General features: G+C 34.7%; 1 protein-coding gene across 1 annotated transcript in view; it reads left to right on the top strand.

Annotated features, from left to right (window-relative positions):
- LOC125275690 (protein SGT1 homolog) overlaps positions 1-4,170 on the top strand; it is a 49,154-nt gene extending 44,984 nt beyond the window's left edge. Inside the window, exon 4 of the mRNA XM_048202873.1 lies at positions 3,753-4,170. Within this exon, the coding sequence (XP_048058830.1) occupies positions 3,753-3,826 (74 nt within the window). The 3' untranslated portion in view covers positions 3,827-4,170. The remainder of the gene's footprint in view (positions 1-3,752) is intronic.
- Positions 4,171-13,263: the final 9,093 nt, after the last annotated feature.

Below are 13,263 nucleotides of genomic sequence, written 5' to 3'. Positions count from 1 at the left end.
TAGCTTTACTTTTATAGCAAATCTGTATTTTTGTTGTTGCAAATATAACTATATTATCGCCCTGCTCTTTATATAAATTTGGATATACAATTTGTGTTACTTTATCAGCATACATACAGTATAGGCGATAACATATCACTAACCCTTACCCAAACAAAGCCAAACCAATAGCGTGGGAAAGTTTAACAAAACTTCTAATGAAAAAAAAGTTGTCATGTGTAATACATGTAAGATGGAACTGATGGGAGCATTACATGCATGTTGGAACATTAAAGAGGAAGCATCACAGCATGAGAGGAGATGGAAATGGTGAGAGGTGAGTGTTCTAGCTGGAAGTAGAGTTAAATCTATTTATTTGTTAATGAGAAAAAAAACAAAAACAAACCCAAAACGCATTGTTACAGTTAAGTGATAATTTTGTCTGCATAGATTAAAGCGGTGATTCCCAACCGGGTGCCGTTAAATTGTTAAAATGTGTATAAAGCATTTAACATATACAACCAATCTCTGATGTCTCTAATAATAACAAAGAACACACACAAATGGATAGTAAAAATGCAAAGCAAGAAAGGTTGGTCTGAATTTTGGCGCAGGATTGCGGGGGTTGTGCATAATTTTCATTCCTGTGCTCACATCCAGAGCATGCACCAAAGCCGCCTCTCATACAGTTTGCGAGTGCCAAACGCACTTAAATGGTCAAATACACAGAAAAATAATTTCACAATGTCTGTCTTGCCGAGTATTCACATAAGCTCAATCGTCCTAAGTGAACATAAACAGTTGAGAAAGAAAACGCATATGTATACTGGATACTTGTCAGGTCTTAGAGAGCGGCACATTAATGTTAAACAACAAAAGACAAAGAAAAAATAACTTGCTGCTCTTGACTGATTAAATTTTATAACCTTAATTGATTAATCTGTATTTAATTTTTACAATGAAGAGTATCCAGTGTTATTTTACATTTGATTAGTTTATTCAGTTTCTATAGTATTTTATAGACCTACCTGAAAAACTTTATTTCATTTGTATCTTTATTCTCATGTATTTGTGCTAAGACTTAGTCATTTGTTTATTTGTTGTTATTTTATTGCTGACTGTTACTTGTCTTTAAAAAAAAAAAAAAAATCAAACTGTTTTGTGCTATTGCAACAAAATTTGCCCATTGTAAAAACACAAATACATTGAGTGAGCAAACATTTAGGTGAGAGAGTGGTATTGGTAATTGAGCTATGTTTATATATGAATAAAAGTCTACATTAAAATCTGTCATCATATAAAGTGATCTCTTCAGAAGAAATTGATTGCCTAGGCTTTCAGTGGATGGACTAAACTTAGATAATATTAAAAATGTCTATATGACAGTATATACAGCGGTTCTTCCCCATAGAATTGAAATGGTATTGAATATTGATACTTTAAGGTATTGTAGTTAGAAATTCCAGGATCGTGACTACACTCTTGTGTAGGGTGCCACATCACTTGCAGAGGAAGTGCAGGTGATTGAGAGTGCAAGTCTGCAGCTAGACCCTATTGGCTCCGTGTGTCTGTCCATGGTTTGCAGTGTGTTCACTACTGCTCCTAATGTGTGTGCACAAACTTGGATGGGTTAAATGCAGAGGACAAATTCTGAGTATGGGTTACCATACTTGTATAGCGTTAAAAAGGCCGCATTTACACTGCAAGTCTTAATCCGATCTTTTGACCATATCCGGGTTTTTTGGACGACGTGCTTACATTTCTTTTAAAAGTGACCTATATCGGATGTCTCCTTTTTACACGTACCAAAAAACAGCCTATATGACATCACAAATCAATTTCAATGGTATTGAGCTTAATTTATTGACATGAATTCATATAGAAATAATATAGAATAATACTCGGGTACGGGTAGATATTCACAGCTTCATGGGCTCGAATCCGCCATCCTATACTAGTGTTGTTGTTGTTGTTGTTGTTTTGTCATTAAAACAAATGCATTCATCAGTGATTGTATAACAAGGGCAGTTAAAAGTTTGTGTGCTTTTTATTTTGTGGTTTCAATGGAACGAATAGGGACTGAAGCGCGCGTCTGTGCACGCGCCGTCGTCACTGACAACGAGCACTCAGTGTGATTTCAAGAGCAACACATTTCAACGTCAGATCGCCTTTTATTTAACACAAACAAATGAAATTAATAATCTGCCAGTCAACTAGAGATGTTCCGTTTGTTATAGGTATGTCTACTCTGTACCGCGAAATGTTAAAAAACCCTCACTTTTCAATGACGCAGGAGTCGCATTTACACGGGAATATCCGATCTGTCTGCTTACACTGCAGGCGCAAACGCACGTAACTGATTCATATCTGATTTATAACCACATATAAATGATGCCTGAAAGCGATCTGTGAAAATCCATGCGCTTTTTTCCTGCTTACACGGTTGTGACTCATATCCGATCTGTGCCACATGGGAGGAAAAAAATCGGAATTGGGTCACTTGAACCGTGCAGTGTAAATGGGGCCAAAAAGAAGAAAAAAAGTAATTTTTAATTGTATACTAGTAAAAATAATTGTTTGTAGATTTAATATTTTTTTAGCCTTTTATGTATCTTGAAGTTAAATGCCTTTTTTTTTCTTTTTCTTTTTTTTCTTTCTTCTTCTTTCTTCTTTTTTTTTCTGTTACAGTTTTAAGCAAAGCAGTTTGCCTATTGATGACTTTCTTCTGAGGACAGAAAACCTGGAAGAGATTGATCTATTTAGTTGGCTCGAAGTTATTTGAAAAAACGCTTTGAAAAGCTGAAGTGATTTCCATGCTTTATTTATTAGTAAGAATAGATATAACTCAATATTTTAACTAATTACAAAAGCTGAATAAGCAATCAAAGCCTGCTGATTAATTGGAGAAATAGTTGACTAATCTAACGATTATTAGAACAGTTAATCGACAGATTGATCATTAAAATAATTGTTTGTTGCAGCCCTAGTCTGCAAATGCCCTTAGAACAGCCACTGAGCTCTCAAACTGTCTCCGTCACTCCACCCTGTCTGATTGCCACAAATGATGTTACATCAAGTGTAGCATTGTATATTCACATCTTTTTGTTGTTTAATTCATTCATGCATGCATCAATTTGCTGTGTGTTTGTCCTCTCCATCTCTAACTGTTACAGCTAGTCAGAAAAATGATTGTAATGACTGCAGCTGTTTATTTACCTAAATACCATAGACATCAGTGTGCAGACAAAAACTGTTATTCTAATCATTTTTTGATTATTTGAATGTCTGTAACAAAAAAACAAAACAAAAAACAAATATGATATTTGAATATTTGTTTAATGGCGTATTTTTTTTTCTTTTTTTTTTTATATATGTCAGACAGTGTGTTTGTTTTAAGGATGGAAATGTGTTCTCTTTGTAAATATGATACTATGAAATTGGTCTTAAATTTAATTGTATGATTGTAATAATAAATTCTGAATTGATAACAGACCAACAAGTGTCTTCTTTCAAATAAGTCCACAATTATGCTTGTAGTCCAGAGGCTTCAACTATTTTAGTTTGGGTATGCCATCTCTTGGGTCCAAGTTTGAGTTCAAATCGAGGTGTAGAGTTTCAATCTTTGTTTTGTACCCTGTCTGTGGAAAGTGACTTGATTTATGATTGTGTGTTATGGTCAAAGGATTTTTTTTAATGAACTTTATCATATAATTCTTTAAGACTGTGGATAGATTGTTTATTTAGTGTGAAATATATTTGTTTTTGTATTTTAGAAGCAATTGATGATGCCAAGAAAGCTCAACAGCTGCAGCCAGGTCTTGCGCTTGCCTTCTTAAGAACAGGGTAAGTTCACAATATAGTTTTCTCACATAAAACACAAACCTGTGCGTTTGTATGTCCCAGCATCATTAATAAGTCATTGAAATGCAGGGCATTTTGGGGATTCTAGAATACTGAAATATTCTTGAAATATACTGATTGCGTTTACATGTACGTTCTTAACCTGATTATGCTTAAGCCGAAAATGCACGTGATCATGTAAATGCATTTACCCATTTTCCTTAAAGTCATAATCGATAACCCAATCGATTTTTGCCCCTTACACTGATTCCGCCCACCATATAAACGCCTTAATTTTATTTGAAAGTAGACTAATCCTTTTTCCTGAATTTACTCACCCCCATGTCATTCAATATGTTCATGTCTTTCTTTTGTCAGTCGAAAAGAAATTAAGGTTTTTGATGAAAACATTCTAGGATTATTCTCCTTATAGTGGACTTCAATGGCCTCCAAACGGTTGAAGGTCAAAATTACAGTTTCAGTGCAGCTTGAAAGGGCTTTAAACGTTACCAGATGAGGAATAAGGGTCTTATCTAACGAAACGATTGGTCATTTTCGAAAAATAAAATACAACTGTATATGCTTTATAAACACAAATAATCGCTGTGCATGTGCTTCCGCTGTCCGTATTCTTCAAAAAGCTTACGCTGTATGTCCTACGCCTTCCCTATTCAACTTACGGAACGAACATGGTGCCAGTTTAGTTTTTTTCCGTAAGTAGAATAGGCGTTCTGAGGCGTTCGGTACTGCACGTTTTCCTCTCAGTAACAAAATAAACACACAACAAAAATGACAGCGATGACAGCAGAAATAAAGCATCTGATCATAGCGATGTGGATATGTTTGCACGTTTATTTGAATAGCACTTTATACATTAGACTGCTTTAAAGCTAGTAGCTATACAGTATTAAATATAAAACATTCAGTCATGAAATGGACTATGCACTAGTTGTTAAATAGTTTATAAATTAAAAACTGCTATACTGTGAAACTTTAAAACATATACACAAAGAATCATGCAGTCACTTTACTATTTTCCCTTAGATTGCGCAAATTTTGAATTGCACTGTATTGATTAAATAAAATAAAGTTGTTTGTAAGGTTTTATGCATATGGTGGTGTTTTCTTTATTTTTTCTAAAATTACATAATTTTTCTAAAAAAAACAAGAAATATCGCAATATATCGCCTTTCTTATGGGGTGTTCACACTAGAGCTGCACAAGGATTAATCGCGATTAATCGTTTGCAAAATAAAAGTCTGTGTTTACGTAATATATGTGTGTGTTCTGTGTATAATAATGTATATGTAAGTACATGCACATACATGTATATATTTAAGAAAAAAATTATATTTATATACAAAATATTTATATTTATATGTAATATAAAATATATATAAATATGTATATTTATACATGTATATATTTCTTAAATTTATACATGTATGTGCATGTATTTATATATACATAATTATTATACACAGAACACACACATATATTACGTAAACAGACTTTTATTTTGCAAACGATTAATCGCAATTAATCGTTGTGCAGCCCTAGTTCATACCAGACGCGACTTGCGTGAATAAATCGTGCTATTCGCACGTAGTTGGACGCTTGAACATTGAGTTTACTCGCTTTATTCATGCGTGACATTCGCTTCATTTGCGTGTGAAATTAACTTCACAACAGATGCGAATTTGCGTCATGAGAGGGGCTCTCCCCCTTTAAATATGTGTCCCAGACGCTTCCACACACTTCCTCTGAATAAATACACAACTTGTCAGTGGGAAAGTAGTTGTAAAAAACGGTGAATAAGCTCAATTTGCCGGCTTTAGTTAGCTTGTAGTCTCAATATTTATATAGCCTATAGCTCAAATTGAGTAAAGACCGTTTTTTACAACTTACCAGATTGTCCGAACTCCTCACTCACTTTCTTCCAAGTAAGATCATTTTTATTCCTGTTTCTATAAAAGTATGAAGATGTATCTTACAGCGACGATGATTTTGTCCTCCATTGTTGTTTTGCATTTCTGCCTCCGTCACTACTAGAGCAAGCTCCTGATTGGTTAACATGGAGCGAATATTCTGCAAAGTTCAGATTTTTCAACTTGCGCGATTTGCACGAATCACGCGTTACGCGCGTCAAACGCCCGAAACGCTCAATCCGCGCCGCAGGATGTCTGTTCGCGTCTTTGCATTGACTTAACGTGTAAATCACTCGCGCTTAACGCTTCATTCACGTCTGGTGTGAACGCACCATTACAGTATCGCAATATATCATAACATATCGTATCGTAACCCCTGTATCGTGATGCGTATCGTATCGCCAGATTCTTAGCAATACATAGCCCTAATGAGAGGATATTATATGAGCTGTAAGTTTTCCGCTGACATGTTGCAATACTCCTCGGTTTTTAATGCTTTATTTAACTTCACAACCGACATAACAAATGAAATACTCAGTCAGATACTCAAATTATTACGTTTTGACCTCACTACTGGGAAATAACCTGATTTATTAATAAAGTCATGTAAACACAGTAGTTACAAGCTCTCCCACTCTAGGGTTGGGAGACAGTAACAGGGTTAAATTAAATTAGAAGGAGAAACAAAACTATAGAACGTGGAGGATTCCCTTCAGTCCTCTGCCCCACAAATGTGAATGAGCCACTCAATGATACAAAATAAAATTATTTATTTTAATTAGGCAGGGAAAAATGTAAGCAAACAGTCTTCAGGAGAGGGGCTAGCCAAAACAACAAACAAAAGAATTACTAACTGTTAGAAGGAGAACTAAATGACCTATGCAGATAAAAGAAAAGAAATAAACAACATAGGCTTCCCTCCACTCCCTGGCTAACCGAAAACGGGGATAAACAATACAAAAGAAAAAGTGGCACCCCCTCCCTACAGCTTCCTTTAACATAAAAATATTTAATATAAGAAAAATACGATAATTACCGAAACAATGTTAGAAAGAAAAGAAAAGAAATCACTACCTGGTAACGTTAGGCCTGCAACACTGTTTTATCACCAGAGCACACACCAACCACAGGGTATGCAAAGTTACTTCAGGTCAAAAGTCAACACAAGTCTCTCAGTTAAACAGAAAACACACAAGTCTGGTGCAGCGGAGAAATGAACCTCCACAAGCAGTGTTCACTCTGCTCTTTTATAGTGGTAGCTTTGCAGCACACTCCTAACGTGCAACAGGTGTGGCTAGTTACTGCAAAGCAAGCAGAGTCAGGGAGAGAGACAGAGCACAAGACAAATAATACACAACACGGTTAAATACACATTCAAAACACATCTATACGCAATAATACATCCTCAGGATGTAACAGTTTACTTGTGTTGTCTGGTTATTGCAAAGTCCCTTTAAGACAAGCCATTTCACTCAGCAGCCATCTTTGAAACACCTCTCAGGCATTCAAGTGCAGCTCCTATGTCTTTGAATGGGGAAACATCAAATTCTCCAAAGCTGTGTGCCAAGATTTCGATTAAATTTCATATTTGAAATCACCAATGAAATCTGACAACTGTCTCTTAAATTTTGTTTCTAAATGCTTGAATCATGACAAAAAACTATATATTTTTTTAGGCTAGATCAAGCTCATGTGCAGTCCTAAACGCACGTCTTGCATCTCATTTCGGAAGGTGTACATCCTTTTCTATAGGAACTGGAGCTTCTAGCAGCCGCTGCAGTGACTCGATAACTTTACCAATCAGCTATTGGCTCTTATTTAGCTCTTATTCCACCATATTGCACGTTGCACTTTCTTCCATTCAAAACAATACGAGTGATGCGTCTTGTGTTATTCAATAGTCTTTGGTTATTGGTTTGCATGTAAACCCTAGACAACAGGTTATTTCAGTAAGCTGATTTTTGTGAGTTATTGGCCTACTTTTGCAATACCATTATAATAAGAGATGGAGCAAGAGAGCAGCAGCACAGATCCATCTTAGTGTTCTTTTTCCAATTTTTTTATGCAGACGATATTCTTATTAGCAATACAGAGAATGTGGCCACATATGAAAGTAGAGCAGAAAGGTAAAGAGTGTGTTTTTTTTTTTTTTTTTGTGTGTGTGTTTTTTTTTTTTTTTTTAAACAAAGTTAAGTCATGAAAAGGGGCCGACTAGTAGAGACTATCACCAGATTACATTTTGTTTGTTGGAACCACACTGCTCAGACATTCCACAACCCAAGAAACAGCAACTGAACATGTTCAGTCTAACTTTTCACAAAAAAAAAAAAAAAAAAAATGTTTTCTTTACAAATTGTCTGCCTTTTCCATCAACAAATACACTTTTAATATCCAAAATAAAATAAATTACTTTATGCTAAAACGGCTCATTTTGTACTTCCTCCTCTTCATTACATAATAGAGATGGAGGGTTGAATACATCAGAAAATGTGTTGAAAGAAAAGTGCAATTCATATCCCATTTAATATCATTAAGTTGGCTTGGAAAAGCCAATTTATTGTAATCCAATTTAAACTTAAGTTGGTTTGAAAAAGCCAACTTACTGATCTGCTATTTAAACTTAAGTTGGCTTGAAAAAGCCAACTTATTGATATTCTATTTAAGCTTATTAAGTTGGCTTGAAAAAGCCAACTTATTGATATTCTATTTAAGCTTATTAAGTTGGCTTGAAAAAGCCAACTTACTGTAATCCTATTTAAACTTATTATTATTATTAAGTTGGCTTGAAAAAGCCAACTTACTGTAATGCTTATTAAGTTGGCTTGAAAAAGCCAACTTACTGATCTGCTATATAAACTTATTAAGTTGGCTTGAAAAAGCCAACTTACTGTAATCCTATTTAAACTTATTAAGTTGGCTTGAAAAAAGCCAACTTATTGTAATCCTATTTAAACTTATTAATGGTGCTTGCCAAAGGCAAAGCTCCATTCTTATTCTTCCGCATACTTATTATTAATGGTGCTTGCCAAAGGCAAAGCTCCATTCTTATTCTCTTGCATACTTATTCTGCTTCTTCTTCTTCTTCTGGACAAAACTTCGGCGCGTAACTTGTCCCGCAGCTTTTGTCCTAGACCCATGAATGAGGTGTCAAATCGACCGGCTCATTGAGGAGAGGTGTGCTATGACTTTTATAAGCGATCGGACCAACGATGTTCGCACAGCGGACGAAAAAGCGGCCCAAAAAGTCCCATTGACTTACATTGAAAAATTCAAATTCACGAACATTCCGTCTCTCTCAACTGTCACTTTCTCACACACACTCACACACGCAGGCCCTTAGAACCCTTTCTCTCTATCTCACACACACTCATTTTCTTCCACTTTTATTTCTGCGCGCTACTCCTCCCGCAGCGGTTGTCCTAGACCCATGAATGAGGTGTCAAATCGACCGGCTCATTGAGGAGAGGTGTGCTATGACTTTTATAAGCGATCGGACCAACGATGTTCACACAGTAGACGAAAAAGCGGCCAAAAAAGTCCCATAGACTTACATTGAAAAATTTTAATTCACGAACATTCCGTCTCTCTCAACTGTCACTTTCACACTCACACACACATGCAGGCCCTTAGAACCCTTTCTCTCACACTCACACACACTCATTTGACTTCTGATCAAGCAGCCAATAGGTAATGACCTCAAATCATCATCATAGCCACACCCTAGCAACCACTCCATGGACTCAAAATGGAGGGTGTAAAAAAAAATTAAATATTGAAAAAAAAAATACCTTAAAAGTTGTTCAAAAGAAGTCCTTGGCAATCCTGATGATTTTTGACATAAAATTAAAATCGATAATTTTGACCCATACAATGTATTGTTGGCTATTTCTACAAATATACCCGTGTGACTTAAGACTGGTTTTGTGGTCCAGGTGTAAACAGGTGTATATGTTTGCTTCATTACTGATGATTGACAAGAATATTAATTTTTATACATATATGCATACTTTATATTAATAATAGAGATGTTAAACCAGGGCTTAATGCTTTGAAAAAATTAGGAGCGTGTTTAGAAACTTTATGGGTGCAATGAAAACTTGGCAAAATATGTGTCTTTCTTTAACTATTTCTTAATATATATATACACACTCACACACACTATAATAAACAGATCTTGCCATGCTAGTAGGTGGTATTATTATAGTTTTCATTAATATTTTGAATTCAGTCTGCTTTCATTTTAATTTTAAAAGTTTTAGTAATTTTGTTGTTCTTGCCATTTTTATATTTTTGTTATTTTTAAACGTCTGTTTAGTTCTTTATTAATTTTTATTTCAGTTTCCATTTAGTACATCAGGTTAATTAAACTAAATAACTGGTTATTTTCAATTACAAATAAATATAAGAAATGTACGTTTTATTCAGTTAACATTTATTTCAAGTAATGAAAAATGTTTTTTTCATGATTATAGATTTTGTTAGTCTTTCCTTCCTGTGATGGGGCATCCCAGACAGAAGCTAGAAGTTTACTTTAAATTAATTATACATTAAATTTAAATTAGATTAAATAAGGTTTGTGTAACTGGGGTGGAAATTGGACACATTGCGTGACTTTTACTCATAAACAAGCCCGAAATGCACCGGGACACTTATTTTGAAATGTCTAAAGCTTTATTTTTTCAGACCGCTCATTCAAATTCAAATGAGGGAGATAAAATATGCATTCTACATTCATACAACATATTAAAATATAAACAATGTAATGTAAACATTGTCATAATTAATCAGCATTTAGTTCATATGCGATTGCTTGTCATAAATGTGTGCTTTTATCTGATTGTGATCTGCTCTGAAGCAGTCTGAAGAACGCACAACAGCGCCACGTTCAGGCTTTGAAACGTGAAGCGCTCACATTTATTTTATTAAATCAAAGCTTAAATTAACATTATTGTTATGATTTGTACAACATTATTATTATGATTTATTACTTTAATTACGGATTTGACTCGTCACAAAAGTCTGTGTAAATAATATAGCGAAGGTGTGATTCTATTGGTTGTACAATAAAAGCTCGCTGCTGATTGGCTGCGAAATCGACGACACTGAGCTGTTTGCAAAGGATCGTCCCACACTATTCTCTTGAGGTGAGTGAGACGGCTGTCTTTTAATACGCTGTATTATAAAGCCTTATAATGTGAAATGTACCTCTTTATTTTAAATGCATGTAGGCAATATTATTCGTTTTATAAAAAAAGTCCCATAGACTTAACATTGGGACAAAATCTGTGAGATCATATCTTTAGATCAGAAGGTCGTAGAGACTTGGGGCTGGGCTCTTTTGACTCGGCCTATCAAGCAGCCAATAACTAATGACTTCATAGCCTCACCCTAGCAACCAATTACAGCACCCTAGCAACCGGGTGCTGAATTTTGCCACTGCAAGCACCATTCACATTTTCTTCAGGAAATGTACATTCTAGTTAATGGTGCTTGCCAAAGGCAAAGCTCCATTCTTATTCTCTTGCATACTTATTAATGGTGCTTGCCAAAGGCAAAGCTCCATTCTTATTCTCCTGCATACTTATTAATGGTGCTTGCCAAAGGCAAAGCTCCATTCTTATTCTCCCGCATACTTATTATTATTATTAATGGTGCTTGCCAAAGGCAAAGCTCCATTCTTAATCTTCTGCATACTTATTATTATAATTAATGGTGCTTGCCAAAGGCAAAGCTCCATTCTTATTCTCCTGCATACTTATTCTTCTTCTTCTTCCACTTTTTTTTCTGCACGCTACTCCTCCCGCAGCGTTTGTCCTAGACCCATGAATGAGGTGTCAAATCGACCGGCTCATTGAGGAGAGGTGTGCTATGACTTTTATAAGCGATCGGACCAACGATGTTCACACAGTAGACGAAAAAGCGGCCAAAAAAGTCCCATAGACTTACATTGAAAAATTTAAATTCACGAACATTCCGTCTCTCTCAACTGTCACTTTCACACTCACACACGCATGCAGGCCCTTAGAAGCCTTTCTCTCACACTCACACACACTCATTTGACTTCTGATCAAGCAGCCAATAGGTAATGACCTCAAATCTTCATCGTAGCCACACCCTAGCAACCACTTAGAGCACACTAGCAACCACTCCATGGACTCAAAATGGAGGGTGTAAAAAAAATTTAAATATTGAAAAAAAAAAAAACCTTAAAAGTTGTTCAAAAGAAGTCCTTGGCAATCCTGATGATTTTTGACATAAAATTAAAATCGATAATTTTGACCCATACAATGTATTGTTGGCTATTTCTACAAATATACCCGTGTGACTTAAGACTGGTTTTGTGGTCCAGGTGTAAACAGGTGTATATGTTTGCTTCATTACTGATGATTGACAAGAATATTAATTTTTATACATATATGCATACTTTATATTAATAATAGAGATGTTAAACCAGGGCTTAATGCTTTGAAAAAATTAGGAGCGTGTTTAGAAACTTTATGGGTGCAATGAAAACTTGGCAAAATATGTGTCTTTCTTTAACTATTTCTTAATATATATATACACACTCACACACACTATAATAAACAGATCTTGCCATGCTAGTAGGTGGTATTATTATAGTTTTCATTAATATTTTGAATTCAGTCTGCTTTCATTTTAATTTTAAAAGTTTTAGTAATTTTGTTGTTCTTGCCATTTTTATATTTTTGTTGTTATTTTTAAACGTCTGTTTAGTTCTTTATTAATTTTTATTTCAGTTTCCATTTAGTACATCAGGTTAATTAAACTAAATAACCGGTTATTTTCAATTACAAATAAATATAAGAAATGTACGTTTTATTCAGTTAACATTTATTTCAAGTAATGAAAAATGTTTTTTTCATGATTATAGATTTTGTTAGTCTTTCCTTCCTGTGATGGGGCATCCCAGACAGAAGCTAGAAGTTTACTTTAAATTAATTATGCATTAAATTTAAATTAGATTAAATAAGGTTTGTGTAACTGGGGTGGAAATTGGACACATTGCGTGACTTTTACTCATAAACAAGCCCGAAATGCACCGGGACACTTATTTTGAAATGTCTAAAGCTTTATTTTTTCAGACCGCTCATTCAAATTCAAATGAGGGAGATAAAATATGCATTCTACATTCATACAACATATTAAAATATAAACATTGTAATGTAAACATTGTCATAATTAATCAGCATTTAGTTCATATGCGATTGCTTGTCATAAATGTGTGCTTTTATCTGATTGTGATCTGCTCTGAAGCAGTCTAATGAACGCACAACAGCGCCACGTTCAGGCTTTGAAACGTGAAGCGCTCACATTTATTTTATTAAATCAAAGCTTAAATTAACATTATTGTTATGATTTGTACAACATTATTATTATGATTTATTACTTTAATTACGGATTTGACTCGTCACAAAAGTCTGTGTAAATAATATAGCGAAGGTGTGTACAATAAAAGCTCGCTGCTGATTGGCTGCGAAATCGACGACACTGAGCT

Source organism: Megalobrama amblycephala, linkage group LG9, assembly GCF_018812025.1.
Source record: "Megalobrama amblycephala isolate DHTTF-2021 linkage group LG9, ASM1881202v1, whole genome shotgun sequence".
NCBI classification, from domain to species: Eukaryota; Metazoa; Chordata; class Actinopteri; order Cypriniformes; family Xenocyprididae; genus Megalobrama; species Megalobrama amblycephala.
This window is presented reverse-complemented; position numbering and strand designations above follow the sequence as displayed.